At 43.9% G+C, this 19462-nt stretch overlaps 1 protein-coding gene across 1 annotated transcript in view; it reads right to left on the bottom strand.

Moving 5' to 3' along the window:
* mmp17a (matrix metallopeptidase 17a) overlaps nt 1-19462 on the bottom strand; it is a 104666-nt gene that overhangs the window by 55175 nt on the left and 30029 nt on the right. Inside the window, exons 2-3 of the mRNA XM_059654888.1 lie at nt 11296-11425; nt 801-930 (exon numbers count right to left, since the gene is read on the bottom strand). Coding sequence (XP_059510871.1) covers nt 801-930; nt 11296-11425 — 260 coding nt within the window. The remainder of the gene's footprint in view (nt 1-800; nt 931-11295; nt 11426-19462) is intronic.

Below are 19462 nucleotides of genomic sequence, written 5' to 3'. Positions count from 1 at the left end.
CTAAACAGCAATCTGTCCCACTCTAACCTCCTGCTAGTGCAAATTCATCTGAGAAAGCTGCCAGCACGGTGAGTGGGCTGGGCATGGTAGATAGGGAGAAATTGTTCTCATTCATAAAAGGAGCGAGAATGAGGGGGTGCAGACTTAAAATGATGAGCAAATGAGCATATGAGGAAAAAATCCTTTTCATGCAGCACACCTTTGAGCAGTTGAGCAGACAACAAGAGTGTGGAACACTCTGCCTGGAAATGTGGTGGAGACAGGTTCTATCGAGGTATTCAAGGAGGTATTGCATGGCTATTTGGGTGGAAATAGTTTCCAGGGAGATGGGAGGAGGTTGGTACGAGGGGATAGAACCAGAGGGCTGAATGGTGTCGTCCTGCACCATTACAATTTGGTAATGTGTGCTAATCAGTTAGCTTGGTCAAATTGTGAATGTGTGCTCCTTGACCATCCAGTCCTGAACTGCAATGTGTACCCAGAGCTCTGGCTCAGTCGAGGAGGGACAGTAAGCACTGTGCTGCAAGACCTCCAAATGACGCAGGGGGAGAAAGAGATCTGGTTATGAGCAATGGAAGGAAAACAGAGCAGATTACTGGCCAAATAACATTTTTAATAAGAAGGAGTGAAATTATTTATAGCACTTAAAACTATTACATTTCTCCGAGCAAGTAACTTTGGTTCTAAAGTGCAATTGCCAATAAATTTTATATCTGATTAACTGAAGTAGCTTTCATCCACTCACAACTTTCCATTAATAATGTTCAATATGAGGATGCAATTACAAGATTGACATTTACCTCCAGGATATATTTCTTTTATTCCATTTAGTCCCTAGTTGAACAGATCTTTTCCTCCTGATACTTTCTGGTTCTGCAATATCAGGCAGTGAACAGCGAGGTGTCTTCATTAGTGTCACAGTGGCTTGATCTAAAATTCAAACAAGTCAATTGCTTTTCATAAAGGAGCGCAGCAAATGAACCAGATGACGGAATGTCCATGCACCAAGTTCCTTCACACAGTTACTTCCATAACACTTCTGCCAGCAGAAATGTGGGTTAAGTTTAAGGTCAGGGTTAAGATTTTTGGGTTAAGGTTAGGATTCGGGTCAGGCTTTGGGTCAGGGTTATGGTTAAGGTGAGGCTTAGTTCGGTTTGTGGTTAGGTTTAGAGTTAGGGTTAAGATTAAAGTCAGGGTTATGGTTAAACTTAAGGTTAAAAGGAGTTCCTGGTTAGAGTGCAGTTAGGGTCAGGGTCAGGGTTAGGGTTAGGGTTAGGGTTAGAGTTTGGGATAAGGTTAGGGTTAGGGTTAGGGTCAGGGTCAGGGTCAGGGTTAGGGTTAGGGTTAGGGTTAGAGTTCAGGATAAGGTTAGGGTTAGGGTCAGGGTTAGGTTTAGGGTTAAAATTCAGGATAAGGTTAGGGTTAGGGTTAGGGTCAGGGTCAGGGTTACGGTTACAGTTCAGGATAAGGTTAGGGTTAGGGTGAGTGTCAGGGTCAGGGTTAAGGTTAAAGTTAGGTTCCTGGTTCTAGTTACCGTTAGGGTTGGGGTTAGGGTCAGGGTTAGAGTTAGGGCTAGGGTTAAGGTTAGGGTTAGGGTTAGGGCTAGTGCCATGGTTAGATTCAGTGTTTGGGTTTGGATTTAGTTTAGAGTTAGGAAGAAAACCACTGACACAGGCAAGATGGGCTAATAGCGTCACTCTGTGCTGCATAATTCTACATGGAAATGGATGAGACAAGGACCTGGGGTCAATGAGGAGGGCAATGAGCAGCAGGAGTTGGAGAAAGGAATGGGAAGCAGAGGTGGTGAAATTAAAGCCAGACATTCTGGTTTCTGGAACATGACACATTTTGTCGAAGAGATTGTTTTGCAATCATCAGGACAATTCTCAAGAATATCAAATCCAAGGGCAAAACATTATTGATACTGCACGAGAGGACAGTGTGTGAGGAAGTATACTGACAACTATTTTAAGGATTGTCTTTCATGTTCACAGTGTGGCATATTTGTGCACACTGAAAGCTTTGTATGTTAATGCACAGAGCTCTGTTTTTTGCATACTGAAAGAACAGCATCGGTTTCAACACAACAAAATAAATGACAGCCAATCTCTGGTTCATTTCTCAGAGTAACGCCGAGATCAATCAGTGTCAAACTGCCTAGTTTAAAAATTAAACAAATCTAGCAGTTAACTGCCGATCAACATTATTGGTGGATTTTACATCTCAATCAATCATAGTTCAATTGTCAACCAATCAGTGCTCTTCTCTGTTGCAACAGAAATACTGATTTCCACTCCACACCCCCCACTTGATTTGACATTCTTTCTAACTGTCCTGATGAGTGCAAGACAAACATCTTCAACAAGAAGCATCTTTTTCAGCAACAGTCCAATGATATGTAGACTAGGTGGACTGGCCATGCAAAAATTGTCGCATAATGTCCAGGGATATGCAGGGTTAGTTGTGGGAAATGCAGGATTATGGGGTTTGGGTGGGATGCTGTTTACAGGATCGGTGAAAACTCAGTGGGATCAATGGTCTCTTCTTGCACGGTAGGGATCCTTTTATTTTAATAGCTCAAGGGTACAATAATTAAACAGGGACATCAAAAGCAGTGATGGAAAACATAATGGTGGTAGTAAACTTTACGATAGAGTATCATTAACAAGGCACACATTAAGAATCATTCTAGTAAACAGACTGGAGGAGTTATTGAGATAATGTGAGTACAGTCAGGGCATGGAGTCTGACTTTCATATCATTGCTGCAGCCTGACTCCCAAGTTCAAAAAGGCAAATATACAATATACAGCGATTTGTCCTCAAGCACCTGTGTTAATGTTTATATCACATGCTTTATGTCTTATACCATCTGCCATCTCAGACTTTCAGCATCTGGTTCTATCTCCAATTCTCTCATATACCCCCCCCAAAAGCATCAACGCCACCTGCTTAAATCCCACTGTGGCCATGAATGTAACAATCCCGATGAGTGGTTCCCAATGGGTTAGGGGAACAATCATTTGGGGTGCTCAGCCCAGAGGCAGCAATGATCATTGTCAAGTGGAGACTGACACAAGAACATAAGAAACAGGAGCAGGAGTAGGCCAACCGGCCCCTCGAGCTTGCCTCACCATTCTATAAGATCATGAGTGATCTTTTTGAGACTCAGCTCCACTTATCCGCCCACTCATGATAACCCTTAATTCCTTTACTGTTCAAAAAGTTATCTAGTCTTGCCTTAAAAACATTCAACATGGAAGCCTCAACTGTTTCACTGGGCAGGGAATTCCACAGATTCACAACCCTTTAGGTGAAGAAGTCCTACACAGTCCCAGGATCAGCTCTGAGACTTCAGTCAAAATCTTCAGATGGCTCAGGACAAAAACATTTAACACTGCTCGTTAATTCCTCATCCCCTCATCAGCCAGGTCTCTACTCCTTCATTGAACAACTGCTCTGACCAATGCCTCCCACTCCCCCTCAGGGGTGGCACCATTTTTCAATAGGGTGACTGTGGGGAAATGTTTGGGATACACTGATCTCAACACTGTCTGATAAAAGGTATTTCTCCATATCTCCCTCATGGATTTGTCTCCAGTGAATGGCCCTTTGTCATCGATACTCCCACACTTGGAAACTGTCTGTCCACATCTGCTTTGACCAATCCATTCATCATTTGAAAGACCTCTACCAGGTCACTTCTAAGTTGTCATTTTCTTTTGAAGTTCCAATTGATACAAATTTTTACCATCTGTGTTTGTGACTGAACTAGCAATCTCTCGTCCTGAACTGAAGATACAGGCTGGAGTTTACATTACTCTCCAGTGGCATTGTAAAGGGTAGTTAGGAGGGGCATTGATTGGGTGGGGGGGAACATGCTGGGATTCTAAGCTTATAAAATCAACCCTTCCATCACCAACCTAGCCCACTCTGTGTGGAACTTCACGGGGTGGGGCGTGGGGCGCAATTGAGGTGAGAGATGGGCCATCTATATCTTTCTTTTAACAATTTCAATCTGTAACTCTCCAAACCACCATCAGATTCTCGTTCAAAGCCATATTGTGTAGGTACTTTGCCTGTGCCACGTACCATTTTATAGAACTTCGACATTTCCACGTGGCACCTTCTTGATTTTTAAGGGGAATCAAAGGTTATGGGGAGACGGCAGGAGAATGGGCTTGAGAAACTTATCAGCGATGGCTGAAAGGCAGAGCTGACTTGATGGGCCAAATGGGCTGATTTCTGCTTCTTTGTCTCATGACAATCTTATGAAATCTTATGACATAGATGAGGAATTATGCACGCTAGTTAATATCTTGTCACAGCCTAACATGCAGCCTAACTAGTCCATGCCATCATTTCCTCAGCAAATAATCCTGACTGTTAACGCAGAGTTATACAGAACATACAACATCACTGATAGGAGGGGCATGAACAGGGAGGATAGATAGCAGCTGATCCCCTCAGCTGAAGGGTCAACAAGAAGGGGCATCATTTTTCCCACCCGGAAAGTGGTGGGAATCCGGAATGCACTGTACGGGATGGGAAAACTTCACGTCCTTTAAAAGGCTGCGAGCATGAACACCTGAAATGTCATAAGCTTCAAAGCTGTAGACCAAAAGTTGGAAAGTGGTATCAGTGTAGATAGCCGATGGGTTGTGTTTGGTCAGTACAGACTCAATGGGCTGAAGAGCCTCTTCAGCATGGTATGACAACATAGAAACAAGCCATTTGGTCCAAGCAGGCTAGGCCCAGTGTCTGTGCTCTATTCCGGCCTCCTCCAGTTGGCTTGAATTAATATGTAAGTGAGGTCATTAGGTAGGCAGTGATGGAATTGTGACCTCAGTTGTCACACGTTAATATTTTAAATAGTTGCGTTTCTGTCCAGCTCAGAACATTACACTGTTGTGTCAAGGTCATACAGTTACCAAGCAGCATGGTCTGAGCCAATTCCCAGACCTGAAGAACTCACACCAAAGTTGAAACATGCCTTCCAGACCATGGGGGCTCTCTCATTACAGAGAGACAGCTGGTGGTGGTCTATCCGGAGGGTCACCACGCCACAGACAAGGTGAGAAGGAGAGTCCTTTATGGTAAACCTCAGCTGGTGCGGGAATTAAACCCATGTTGTTGGCATCAATGACCAGCCAGCTAACCAACTGAGCTAACTGACCCCCAGAACTAACTAGCCGACACAATGAAACACACATCTCACCCATCAGTGTATCTATCCCTTTCTCCTTCATGTAGTTACAAGCCTCCCCTTAAAAACACCCACACAATTCATCTCGTTGTGGAAGTGAGTGCACGTTCTCACCACTCTCTGGGTGAAGAACATAGAACATAGAACAGTACAGCACAACACAGGCCCTTCAGCCCACAATGTTGTGCTGACCTATTATCCTACTACGGTCAATCTACCCTGCACACACTACATTTTACTATCCTCCACATGCCTATCCACGAGTTGCTTAAAAGTCTCTACTGCCAGCAGTGCATTCCACATGCCCAACACTCTTTGTGTGAAGAACCGACCTCTGACATCTCCCCCATACCTTCCTCCAATCACCTTAAAATTATGTCCCCTTGTAATAGTCATTTCCACCCTGGGAAAAAGTTTCTGGCTATCCACTCTATCTATGCCTCTCATCATCTTGTAAACCTCTATCGAGTCACTTCTCATCCTTCATTGCTCCCGTGAGAAAAGCCCTCGCTCCGTCAATCTTTCCTCATAAGACCTGCCCTCCAGTCCAGGCAGCATCCTGGTAAATTTCTTCTGCACCCTCTCTAAAGCTTCCACACCCTTCCTGTAATGAGGTGACCAGAAATGAACACAATATTCCAAGTGTGGTCTAACCAGGGTCTTATAGAGCTGCAGCGTAACCTCACAGCTCTTAAACTCAATTCCCCTGACAATGAGAGCCAACACACCATACGGCTTCTTTACAACCCTATCAACTTGAGTAGCAACTGTGAAGGATCTATGGACGTGGACCCCAAGATCCCTCTGTTCCTCCACACTGCCGAGAATCCTGCCATTAACCTTGTATTCTGCATTCAAATTCAACCTTCCAAAATGAATCACTTCACACTTTTCTGGGTTGAATTCCATCTACCACTTCTTTGCCCAGCTCCGCCTCCTGTCAATATCCCGTTGCAACCTACAACAGCCCTCCACACTGTCCAAAACTCCACCAACCTTCATGTCATCAGCAAATTTACTAATCCACCCTTCCACTTCCTCATCCAACTCATTTAAAAAGATCACAAAGAGCAGAGGTCCCAGAACAGATCCCTGCAGAACATCACTGGTCACCAAGCTCCAGGCTGAATACTTTCCATCTATACCACCCTCTGTCTTCTATTGGACAGCCAGTTTTGTATCCAGACAGGCAAATTTCCCTCAATCCCATGCCTCCTTACTTTGTGAATGAGCCTACCATGAGGAACCTTATCAAATGCCTTGCTAAAATCCATGTACACCACATCCACTGCTCTGCCTTTATCAACATGTTTTGTCACATCCTTAAAGTATTCAATAAGGCTTGTGAGGCGTGACCTGCCCCTCTCAAAGCCATGCTGATTATTTCTAATCAAACTGTGCCTTTCTACATAATCATAAATACCGTCTCTCAGAATCCTCTCCAATAATTTACCTACCATAGAATTAAGACTGACTGGTCTATAATTCGCAGGATTACCTCTATTCCTTTTCTTGAAGAAGGGAATGACATTTGCCACCCTCCAATTGTCTGGCACTACTCTTGGGACAGTGAGGATGCCAAATCATTGCCAAAGGGGTTGCAATCTCTTCCCTTGCTTCCCGTAGAAACCTTGGGTATATCCCATCTGGCTCAGGGGATTCACCTATGGTCATGTTTTTCAAAATTTCTAGCACATCCTCCTTCCTAACATCAACCTGTTCGAGCATATCAGCCTGTTTCATGCTGTCCTCACAAACGTCAAGGTCCCTCTTACAGGTGAATATTGAAGCAAAGTATTCATTAAGGACCTCCCCTACCTCCTCCGAGTCCAGGCACAAGTTCCCTCCACTATCCCTGTTTGGTCCTGCCCTCACTCTGGCCATCCTCTTGTTCCTCACATAAGTATCAAAAACCTTGGAGTTTTCCCTGATCCTACCCACCAAGGTTTTCTCATACCCCCTTCTAGCTCTCCTAAGTCCATTCTTCAGTTCCTTCCTGGCTGCCTTGTAGCTCTCTAGAGCCCTGTCCGATCCTTGCTTCCTCAACCTTAATAAGCTTCCTTCTTCCTCTTGACGAGGTGTACCACACGTCTTGTCATCCAAGGTTCCTTCACCTGACCATCCTTTCCTTGCCTCAGTGGGACAAACCTATCCAGTATCTGAAGCAACTGCTCCCTAAACAACCTCCACATTTCTATCGTGCATTTCCCTGAGAACATCTGACCCCAGTTGGTGTTCCACAGTCCCTGCGTAATAGCATTGTAATTCCCCCTCCCCTAATTAAATAAGTTCCCATACCATCTGGTCCTATCCATCTCCGTGGCTATAGTAAAGGTCAGGGAGTTGCGATTGCTATCACCGAAAGTCTCTCCCACCGAGAGATCTGACACCTGTCTTGGTTCTTTGCCCAGCACTAAATCCAACATGGCCTCCCCCGTTAGTTGGCTGACATATTGAGTCAGAAATCCATCCTGGACACACCTGACAAAATCTGCTCCACCCAAACTATTTGTTTCACCTGAATTCCCAGTTGGATTTTCAAGTCACTGCCTGATACCTGTGGCCTCTAAACTTGCTCTTTCCTGCACCTGGAAACACTCTCTCTGTATCCACGCAGTCACAACTTTGCACAATTTTAACAAACTCTATTTGGTTACCCCCAATCCTACTCTCTTCAATACGAAAGAGAACTAACTTGTAATTGGGTCAAAGTTCTGGTATCATCTTTATAAATCTATTTCCATCTTTTCCAGTACTCTAACTGTGGCTGAGGAAAGTTTAGCCATCCATTCCCATATGTTGCTAACCCCTGGTTCTCTATTTACCTCTCTTAAGAAATTCCTTCATGTGGTCCAGTCATGGAGCCCGGAAATGAGTTGCTTCCTCAGCCTCAAAACTCTCTGCACAGGAGGATTTCCACTGTTTTTACAAAGCAGTCCCATACTGAGAGAATTCTTCACAAGCAGAGGTCACATTCTATAAAAGATATTGCACAGAGCTGTCTGGGTATTTGTGCATTTGTTGCTAAGCTGGAAAGAAAGGGAAGCGAGGTTTCTGATTGTTGTGAGTGTTTTATCTTCTTTTTGTCTAAATGCCAGCAGGGGCTTGTACAGTAACTGCTCACAGAGTTGAATACATTTACCTGTATTGGGTACGAGTCCAGTGTTAAACTTCAGTACAGCTATGGCGAGATGGTACGATTCTACAGATTTGTTGTTTATTTTTGTAATTAATTACTTTTTATTCATTCATGGGATGTCGCTGGCTGGGCCCGGCATTTCTTGCCTATCCCTAGTTGCCCTTTGAGATGGTGGGGGTGAGCTGACTTCTTGAACTGCTGCAGCCCATGTGCTGTGGGTTGACCCACATTGCCTGCAGGGAGGGAATCCCAGGATTTTGGCTCAGCGACAGTGAAGGGACGGCAATACATTTTGATACATGCTTCAAAGTTGTGTGTATTTGTGTGTGTGTGTGCGCGCGTCTGTGTGTGTGTGTGTGTGTGTGTGTGTGAGTGTGTGTGTGTGCGCGCGCGCGTCTGTGTGTTGTGTGTGTGTGTCTGTGTGTGTCTGTGTGTGTGTGTGTATTTGTGTATGTGTGTGTGTGTCTATGTGTGTGGTGTATTTGTGTGTGTGTGTGTGTGTGTCTGTGTGTGTGTGTGTCTATATATGTGAGTGTGTGTGTGTCTGTGTATGTGAGTATTTGTGTGTGTGTGTGTCAGAGTGTGTGTATTTGTGTGTGTATGTGTGTGTGTGTATTTGTGTGTGTGTGTGTATGTGTGTACGTGTGTGTGTACAGTTGTGTGTGTAGTTGTGTGTGTCTATGTGTGTGTGTGTGTGTATTTGTTTGTGTGTGTGTGTGTGTATTTGTGTGTGTGTGTGTGTGTGTGTGTCTGTGTGTGTGCGCGCGTGCGCGAGTGTGTTTACTGGTGTGTGCATGTGTGTGTGTCTTTAGGAAACAGACGTTTGTTAAAGTCATGTTATGAAATTAAACGCTTGTTCTTTCTTTGATTTAAATTTGCAATAAAACCTGTTCATGTCTTCCTCAAATGACCAAAACTCGAGATGGCTGAAATACTCCTTCTAAGAAATACATTTTGTCATGTTCAGCCCAGGGATGAGAAATGGGAGAGAATTATCCCCGACTGTCTCTCACCATCTGTGCAAACTCTCTGAGTTACAACGTTGAGGTGAGGTGTTAACCCAAGGCCTTTCTCTCCCTGAAGTGACAGTCAAATTCCAATCTCATCCGGAGATAAGCAGAGAAATCCTCCCTGTATCCTGATCAATGATTATCCCCTCAATCCTCCCTCAAAAACAGGGTTTCTTTTCCATTTCCATTTTGCTGCTTGTGGGGACTTGCAGTGTGTAGCTTGGCTGTTGTGTTTTCTAAATAAGAACAGGATCAACATGCCAAAACTGCTCCATCTCCTGCAAAGCACATTGAGACGTACTGAGGGTGTGAAGTGTGATGTACAAATGCAAATATTTCTTCAAGTTGTTTCTCACTCTAACTGTTCCATCCTCTTCAAAATGATTACATTGCCTTTATCTGTAAATTTGTTGATGCCCCTTCATTTCCTGCTTAATATCAGTGCGGGATGCAACAGATAATCTAACCTGTTCTTAATGTTTCTAGCTCATCACAAAACTGTAATCTCTCAGTACAAGGATTAACGTATTAATCGCTTATTATTTGCTCCATGTTAGTTTTAAACTACGATCACATCTGACTGATTACAGCCAGCATTTTCACCTAAAATAGACGCTGAATCTCACTGTTTAACATCTGTGGATTATTTTTGACACCCACATCACTCCCGAAAATTCTCCGAGATGTCTGCACTCATCTGCTCCTGGCATCTACAATTCCCTTCACCTAACTACTGGAGGTGACGATTCTACCTCCTCCTTTCAGACACACCTTAAAATCTTTGCCCGAGGTTTGGGTTCACTGCCTGAACATCATTTTAATGTGGATTCATTGTTGAATTTTTGTTGATGTCCCTTCGAAACACTGCAATGCTTCACAACTTTATAGACACTGTGCAGATACAAATTGTTACTCTTTTTGAAATTCATTCCTGAGACGTGGGTATCACCGGCTGGGTCCAGCATTTATTGCCCCATCCCTAACTGCCCCTTGAGAAGGTGGGGGTGAGCTGCCTTCTTGAACCGCAGCTGACTATGTGCTGGGGGTTGACTCACAATGTCCTTCGGGAATTCCAGGATTTTGACCCAGCGACAGTGAAGGAACAGGGATATATTTCCAAGTCAGGATGGGGAGTGGCTCGGAGGGGAACTTGCAGGGGGTGGTGTTCCCATGTATCTGCTGCTCTTCTCCTTCTAGATGGAAATGGTCATGGGTTTGGAAGGTGCTGCCTGAGGAGCCTTAGTGAATTTCTACAGAGCATCTTGTAGATAGTACACACTGCTGTGACTGAGCATCGGTGGTGGGGGGAGTGGGATGTTTGTGGGTGTCGTACCAATCAAGCGGCTGCTTTGCCCTGGATGGTATCAAGCTTCTTGAGTGTTGTTGGGGCTGCCCCCATCCAGGCAAGTGGGGAGTATTCCACCCACTCCTGGCTTGTGCGTTTTGGATGATGGTCAGGCTTTGGGGAGTCAGGAGATCATTTATCTGCTGTGTACTGGTAATCCAGAACCCCCGTGTAACGGTCACATGTGAGATTATGAAATTTGTATTCATCGACAAAAAATATCTGGAAATAAAAATTAATTTGATGTCAGCCACCTAAATGCCAACTGCTGTAAAAATGTGTCTGATTTGTAAATGGCCTTCAGGGAGTGGAATCTGCCATCCTTACCTGGTCTGGCCTACATGTGACCCCAGAGCCTCAGTAATGTGGTTGATCCTTTAATCCCCTCTCTGCAATAGCCCAGAGAGCCACTCGGTTCATGGGGATGATGGGTGACAAAACTAGCCTTTCCAAGCATTAACTGTGATCAATAAAAGAGTGAAGGAAGAGAAGCAGAGCTCTTTCGACAGCTACTGGGGGCGAATCAAAATCACAAACTGAAATATATAAAAGCTTATTTGAAATACAAACTTGGCTTTGGAAACGCCAGCACATACCTAATAGTCCATTAATTTCAAGGCCTCCAAACCTCTGCATGGCTTTAATGGCCTGAGTCAATGCTTCTTGGGTTTGAAGTTGATCAGTTGGATCCAGGTGAGCCAAGTAGCCAAATTTAGTCAACCATTCCTGTGGAAGGTAACAATTGAACACCATTATGACCCGGAAACTCTATATTCAAAGTTATGTTAAGTAAATCCATCCTCTATTTCTATATGGATTTCAGCAAGGTGTTCGATAAGGTCCCCCACAGTAGGCTATTGTACAAAATGCGGAGGAATGGAATTGTGGGAGATATAGCAGTTTGGATCGGAAATTGGTTTGCTGAAAGTAGACAGAGGGTGGTCGTTGATGGGAAATGTTCATCCTGGAGACCAGTTACTAGTGGTGTACCGCAAGGGTCGGTGTTGGGTCCACTGTTGTTTGTCATTTTTATAAATGACCTGGATGATGGCATAGAAGGATGGGTTAGTAAATTTGCAGATGACACTAAGGTCAGTGGAGTTGTGGATAGTGACGAAGGATGCTGTCGGTTGCAGAGAGACATAGATAAGCTGTAGAGCTGGGCTGAGAGGTGGCAAGTGGAGTTTAATGCAGACAAGTGTGAGGTGATGCACTTTGGTAGGAGTAACCAGAAGGCAAAGTACAGGGCTAATGGTAAGATTCTTAGTAGTGTAGATGAGCAGAAAGATCTCGGTGTCCATGTACACAGATCCTTGAAAGTTGCCACCCAGGTTGACAGGGCTGTTAAGAAGGCATACAGTGTTTTAGCTTTTATTAATAGAGGGATCGAGTTCTGGAACCCAGAGGTTATGGTGAAGCTGTACAAAACTCTGGTGCGGCAGCACTTGGAGTATTGTGTACAGTTCTGGTCACCGCATTATAAGAAGGATGTGGAAGCTTTGGAAAGGGGGCAGAGGAGATTTACTAGGATGTTGCCTGGTATGGAGGGAAGGTCTTACGAGGAAAGGCTGAGGGAATTGAGGCTGTTTTCATTCGAGAGAAGAAGGTTGAGAGGTGACTTAATTGAAACATATAAAGTAATCAGAGGATTAAATAGGGTGGATAGGGAAAGCCTTTTTCCTCGGATGGTGACGGCGAGCACGAGGGGGCACAGCTTTAAATTGAGGGGTGAAAGATATAGGACAGATGTCAGAGGTAGTTTCTTTACTCAGAAAGTAGTAAGGGAATGGAACGCTTTGCCTGCAACAGTAGTAGATTTGCCAATTTTAGGTACATTTAAGTTGTCATTGGATAAGCGTATGGACGTACATGGAATAGTGTAGGTTAGATGGGCTTGAGATCGGTATGACAGGTCGGCACAACATCGAGGGCCGAAGGGTCTGTACTGTGCTGCAATGTTCTATGTTCTATCTTCAATCTATCTATCTATCTTCAATTGTTCCGCCTGTCAGAGTCAGCCACAATCCATGAACAGCAGAGAAGTGAAATTTCTCTCCCAGTCTACACATTTGTTTTCTCTACTGTGTAGCAGCTTGTGTTTAGGGTGAAACCTCAGGAAGTAAGAATACTCATTGACAAGGACCAGTGTTTATCCAAATATACCAGTGTTTATCCAAATATACCAGTGTTTATCCAAATATACCAGTGTTTATCCAAATTTCCCAGTGTTTATCCAAATTTCCCAGTGTTTATCCAAATTTCCCAGTGTTTATCCAAATATACCAGTGTTTATCCAAACAATACCAGCCACTGGCCATGTGTGTTAAACTGGGGACTGGAGTTAGTTATTTATATAAAAACTGAAAGAGCTGTGGATGCTGTAAATGAGAAACAATAATAGAAGTTGCTGGAGAAGCTCAGCAGGCCTAGAAGCATCGGTGATGAGAAATCAGGGTTAACGTTTTCGGTCGAAAGACCCTTCCTCAAAGCAGGACCCTTCTGAGGATGGATCACTCGACCTGAAACACTAACTCTGATTTCTCACCACAGATGCGGCCAGACCTACTGAGCTTCTCCAGCAATTTCTTCTTCTGTTAGTTATTTACATTTCAGATCAGTACATAAATGAATAGGACATAAACCCGGTCATTCGTTACATGATTTTAACATGCATAAATCCTTTAATATTTTTGGCACACAAAATTTAGGAGCAAAAGAAGATCATTCAGCCCTTCCAGCTGATGTTTACAGTACAGAATGAGGCCATTCAGCCCTTTATGTCCATGCCATTCAACAAAGATCTGACCACACCGATCCCATCTTCCGCCCCTTGTGGACAATGGTATCATAGGTGAATATTTACGTACTGCTTCAATGTTACGAGAGTTTCTGACTCAGCTTCTCTTTCAGGCATTTGAATTGCAGACCTCCACTATCCTCTGGATGAGAAAAAAAATCTCCTCAACTCTTCTCTGAGCTTCCTACCTTTTACCTTAAATATGCCCCTGATTATTGACCTCTGTCTAATAATGGAAGTGCCTCCTATCCATGACAACTACATCCTCATAATCTTATACACCTTTATTAGGCTCTCTCTCAACTTCATCTCAACTGACATCTACATCCTCATAATCTTATACACCTTTATTAGGCTCTCTCTCAACTTCTGCGGCTCCAAGGAAAACAAATCCAGTCTCCAATCGTTCCTTAGAGCCTCCCTCATGACCAGGTAGCATCCTGGTAAACCCCCTCTGCACCTTCTCTAGTGTAATCACATCCTTCCTATAACGTCATGGCCAGAACTGCACACAGTAGTCTAGCTGTGGCCTAACCAGCATTTTATAGTGTCCCAGCATAACCTCAGAAAAAGATAAAACACTGTGGATGAATGTGAATCCAACTCAGAGAATGCTGGACAAACTAAGCACTAGGCTGGCAAAACAAATGCTGTCACAGAAACTGCTCAATCTGCCAGGCGTTGACATCAGTTTTCTACATTTTCTCATAGTAAAGGCGTCACCATGAATGTGTTCAGAGTTTCTGTCACTGAGACGCAGTTTCCTTCAAAGTCCAGAGTCAAAGCTGCTCAGAGGAAATCCCCATCTCCCAGCACAATGCTCTTAATGGGCATACATCACCGCTGCTTCAGTGTCACTGGGTCTAAATCCGGGAATTCTCTCCCCAAGGGCATTGTGGGTCAACCCACAGCACATGGACTGCAGCAGTTCAAGAAGGCAGCTCATCCCCACCTTCTCAAGGGGACAACTAGGGATGGCCAATAAATACTGGCCTGGCCAGCAATACTCAGGTCCCAGGAGTGAATAGAAAAATGCTGCTAGATCTCAAATAGCATAGATTCAATTTAAATGAAAAATGTTTACATGGAATTATACTCAATCGGCCATTCAGTCCACACCGTGACTCATAATAGCATCCTTTACTCACACTCTGATCATTTCCTTCTGTTCTGTCTAGTTCATGTGTTTATCCAGCTTCCCCTGAAATATTTCTAACTGGAAGAGGAAGCTCCACAAATATCCTCATCCTCATTGATGGAAGAGCCCAGCACATCAGTGCAAAAGGTAAGGCTGAAGCATTTGCAGCAATCTTCAGCCAGAAGTGCCGAGTGGATGATCCATCTCGGCCTCCTCCAGTGGTCCCCAGCGTCACAGATACCAGTTTTCAGCCAATTCGATTCACTCCACGTGATATTAAGAAACAGTTGGAGACACTGGATACTGCAAAGGCTATGGGCCCTGACAACATTCAAGCATTTCTCCTGATTCTGCTTTTTGTTAGCATTGGATTCCTAAGAACCTGTATTAAAGATTTGGTAATAGCATGCTGAGCTGTGGAGTGAGAGATAGGCGGGCAGTTTAATGTAGGATGCCTCCTACCCTGAGGTCATTGGTTTGACCCTCAACTTCAGATTGCCCCAAAGAAGGGTCACTGGACTCGAAACATTAACTCTGCTTCTCTCTGTACAAATGCTGCTAGACCTGCTGAGTTTCTTCAGCAATCTCTGTTTTTGTGGCAAAGTATAACATTAGCTTTCAATTGGAGCCCATGTGAATAGTTTAGATCTCCACATTTCAGAGAGGATATGGAAACAGTGGGCAAGACACATACAATGATATCACCTTGACTATGAGGTGAGAATTTAACAAGGAAGTTTGAACAGGTTGTGGGTCCCTTTTTGAATTTATTAACAGGATGAGGGCGTTGCTGGCCAGGGTATATTTATTGCCCATCCCTAATAATCCAGAGGGCAGTAATGAGTCAAACACATTACCGAGGGTCTGGAGTCACATGTAGGCCAGACCAGGTAAGGATGGCAGCTTCCTTCCCTAAAGGACATTAGGGAGCCAGATGGGTTTTTCCTGGAACAGTCATCATTAGATTCTTAATTCCAGATTTTTTTTATTGAATTCAAATTCCATCAGCTGCTGTGGTGGGATCTGAACCCAGCTCCCCAAGACATTATCTAGGTCTCTACACTAACAGTCCAGCAATAATACCACTAGGCCATCATCTCTTTGCCCTCAGCTGTGCAATAGCTTATGAAGGCTTTAAAATTAGAAAAGGATTTACTACGTTAATCACTGTGAGGATGGTGGAGATGTGAACTAGGAGCCAATTACTAAAAGCCAGCCACTATTAAATGGAATCTGGAATTTAGTGTTACATACGTTCCAAGCCAGAAGATACCGTTCAACACACAGATTTTTCTGTTTTTGTCCTTGGTGGTAGAGATTGTGGGTTCGGGAAATGATTGTTGAATTTTTGCAGTGCACACACTGTTGCTACTGGGCGTTGGCGAAGGGGGAGGTGATGAAGGTGCCCGATGTGGTGCCAGTCACGTGGGTTGCTTTGTCATGGAGGGTGTCAGTGCATTTAGATTTCCACAAGAAATTCAATGTGAAGGCACACATAAAAAATTACATCGAAGGTTAGAAGAACGATCAAAGGACAGACAGACACAGGCAGACAGGCACAGGACACTCAGACACACACAGGCAGACCCTTCAAGGATAGCCAGACAAACAAGCAGACAATGGAAGGACAGACAGGCAGTCAAAAAATAGACAGGCAGCCTTCTGAGATGACAAAGTGTGAAGCTGGATGAACACAGCAGGCCAAGCAGCATCTTAGGAGCACAAAAGCTAACGTTTCGGGCCTCTCTGATGAAGGGTCTCGGCCCAAAAAGTCAGCTTTTGTGCTCCTGAGATGCTGCTTGCCCTGCTGTGTTCATCTCGGATTCTCCAGCATCTGCAGGTCCCATTATCTCTGATTACAGGCAGCCTTCTGTTTTGTTCGCACCCTTTGTGACCTCAGAATGTCCCAACGGCTTTACAGTCAATTAAATGCATTTGACATGCTGCCAAACATGTTATAAAGTAAGCACAAGGCAGCCAATTTGCACACAGCAAACTCCCAAAAAGACGAAAGAGATAATGATTGCATAATTTGATTTTAATGATAATGGCTGAGGGACATTGGCTGGGACAATGGCACAATGCCTTGTGCTTCAATATAGCACCATCGGAGCAATTAGCTCTGTCTGAGAAACTGCTGATCTAACCTTCATTTAACAGCTCACCAACCTCAGCAATATCAACTTACTCCTATCAACTGTACAAAATCCCAAAGACAGTCACTCCATATTCCCGACTCAATTCCCCATCCTCCAGCGCCCGCCTCCCAAAACCCCCATGCCAAGATTCCTCAATATATCCAAATCTGTAATATTTGGTGAAACCACCATAGTCCGGCTACGTCTTAGACACAAAAACACTGCAAACAGCCGAAGCCAGCTGTTGTCTTATAGAACAATCCTTCAAGCAAGTCAACAGGCTGCGGCACACGCACCAAAATCACAAGTATCCTTTTAAAAGTAATTATCAAGAGTTTCTGGGATAACAAAGTGTGGGGCTGGATAAACACAGTAGGACAACCAGCATCTCAGGAGCACAAAAGTTGATGTTTCGAGTCAAAACTCTCTTTTTTTAGTGTATTGTTTTAACTATATTTAAGTTTCGAACAGAAACAAACCTACAAAGACAGGCAATAGAATTTCAGGAAACAGTCTTGTCAGGGTTCAAGTCGGTACCGATTTATTTATTAAATGCATTTTGAGCAATTTGGCTGGTTGGAAAGCTGACTACAAAGTCCCTTAAATGATTGGAAATAAGAATTGGCAGGATGTCATCTTTGATTTGAGTTGGTGAAGGGCTTTGATGAATGACTCAGGTTATACGCACACTAATTCCATTCCAAATTACAGCAAAGATTTATGAGGGATAGCAACAGAGGGCAAAATGGAACTGCAGTGGAATTATGAAGAAGCTTGACACGAACAAAGAATCTTCATCATAACTCTGGATTTCAGAAGAGAAATTCATCTCTGATAGACTTTGTTTGGTAGCTGATGCCTCAGTTGGTATCATTTGAGACAGAATGAAGACAAACTGGATTGGTTAGATCATAAGACCACAAGATATAAGCATAATTAGGCCATTCAGCCCATCTGGTCTGCTCCACCATTCAATCAGAGCTGATCGGTTTCTCAACCCCATTCTCCTGCCTTGTCTCTGTATTATTTGCTACTCACTGACCATGGCAGGCTTCAGGCCCATATTGGTGCGATTTACCCAGTCTTAAGGTGCATTTCACTTGGAGAAGGTGCAGATAACAATCTTGATTAAGGCAATGCTAAACTGTTTCAGCCCTCTTCCTCAGGATTGCATCTCTATGGCACCTATCACAAAACTCAAGATGTCCCAAAGTGTTTTCCAGCCAATTAAGTACTTTTAGAGTGTAATCATAACATAGCATCCGGTGGTCTGAGTGACACCCTAAAGGATAAACTTTAGCATAGACACTCAGGAATGCTGGACTAACTTGGAAATATATCCCCGTTCCTTCATGGGGTCAAAATCCTGGAATAGCATTGTGGGTATTCCAACACCACATGGACTGCTGCGGTTCAAGAAGGCAGCTCACCACCGCATTCTCAAGGGGCAGATAGGGATGGGCGCAATAAACACTGGCCCTGCCAGTGGAGCTCATATCCCATGAATGAAAAAAATCTCCCTGGTAAACTTCAAAATATTGCCACGGTATCTTTTACAGTTAGTGCGGTCAGTGGGCGGAGGGCATTGAGCGGTGGTCACACAGGTCTGGAGTGAGATCCTTTAGACAAACAAGTGGAAAGTAACAATCTCCCCTTTCGGTTTCAAACATTGTGGGCGATTGTTGACCGCGTTTGTAAGGACCATATTCTGGTCTTCATTGACTGGGTTCTCCTGAGCACGAGGATTAAATCCGACACATTCTAGAAATGCAGGAAATAAGAGCAGGAGTGGGCCCTTCGAGCCTTTCCTGCCATTTGATATGATCATGGCTGACCATCCAACTTATTAGATAACAAGATATAGAGTTGAATGAACACAGCAGGCCAAGCAGCATCCGAGGAGCTGGAAAGCTGACATTTTGGGGGTCCAGGCCTGAAACGTCAGCTTTCCTGCTCCTCTGATGCTGCTCGGTCTGCTGTGTTCATCCAGCTCCACTCCTTGTTATCCCAGAAATAACCAATTGTTCTGGCTGTACCCTCAGTGACAATTCATTGTTAAGTTTCTTAATAAAGATTTGTGGAGGGTAATAAGTAGTGGAAAATCCAGTTCCATGTCAGCTTCCCGTAGTAAGTTAATTTATTTCTGCACCTTTATTTATTTTATTCCCATCTTGCTTCACTTTCTCATTTCTTTTAACAAGTGCGCATTGATCTCTGTGAGATTAGACCACTCTGTGCTTTTTATTGAAGCATTTATTAATCTTTCATTTGTTACAGCATTTTCCTCAGAGTCAACGTTATTCCCTGTGACCCAGGCGCCTTTTTATAATCTGCTGTTAAGAAGGCGAATGAGAGCTATGTAATTTGCAGCAATTCATGGGCTAAACAATTAAGAATTGGAGAACATCAGTTGCAGACCGAAGCTTTATCTGTCCCAAGTTAACTGAATTGTATTTACAATTAGATAGGAGAGACTGAAAACACGAGTACAAAAGGAGCTTGTTGTTATGGTAACTCAATGAACAAGGTCTCTGATCCACGCCAGAACAGTTTGCAGCTCCAATTTCGGATGTGAGCTTCATAAGTCCCCGACTTGAATCCATAATATAGATTGACCTGCTCAGTACCTTTCTGAGGAAGTGCTGCACTGTTAAAGATGCCGGCTTTTAATTCAGTTAACTTGGATTGAT

Source organism: Stegostoma tigrinum, chromosome 26, assembly GCF_030684315.1.
Source record: "Stegostoma tigrinum isolate sSteTig4 chromosome 26, sSteTig4.hap1, whole genome shotgun sequence".
NCBI lineage: Eukaryota > Metazoa > Chordata > Chondrichthyes > Orectolobiformes > Stegostomatidae > Stegostoma > Stegostoma tigrinum.
The sequence above is the reverse complement of the archived record's forward strand: the minus strand, read 5'-3'. Positions and strand labels throughout refer to the sequence as shown.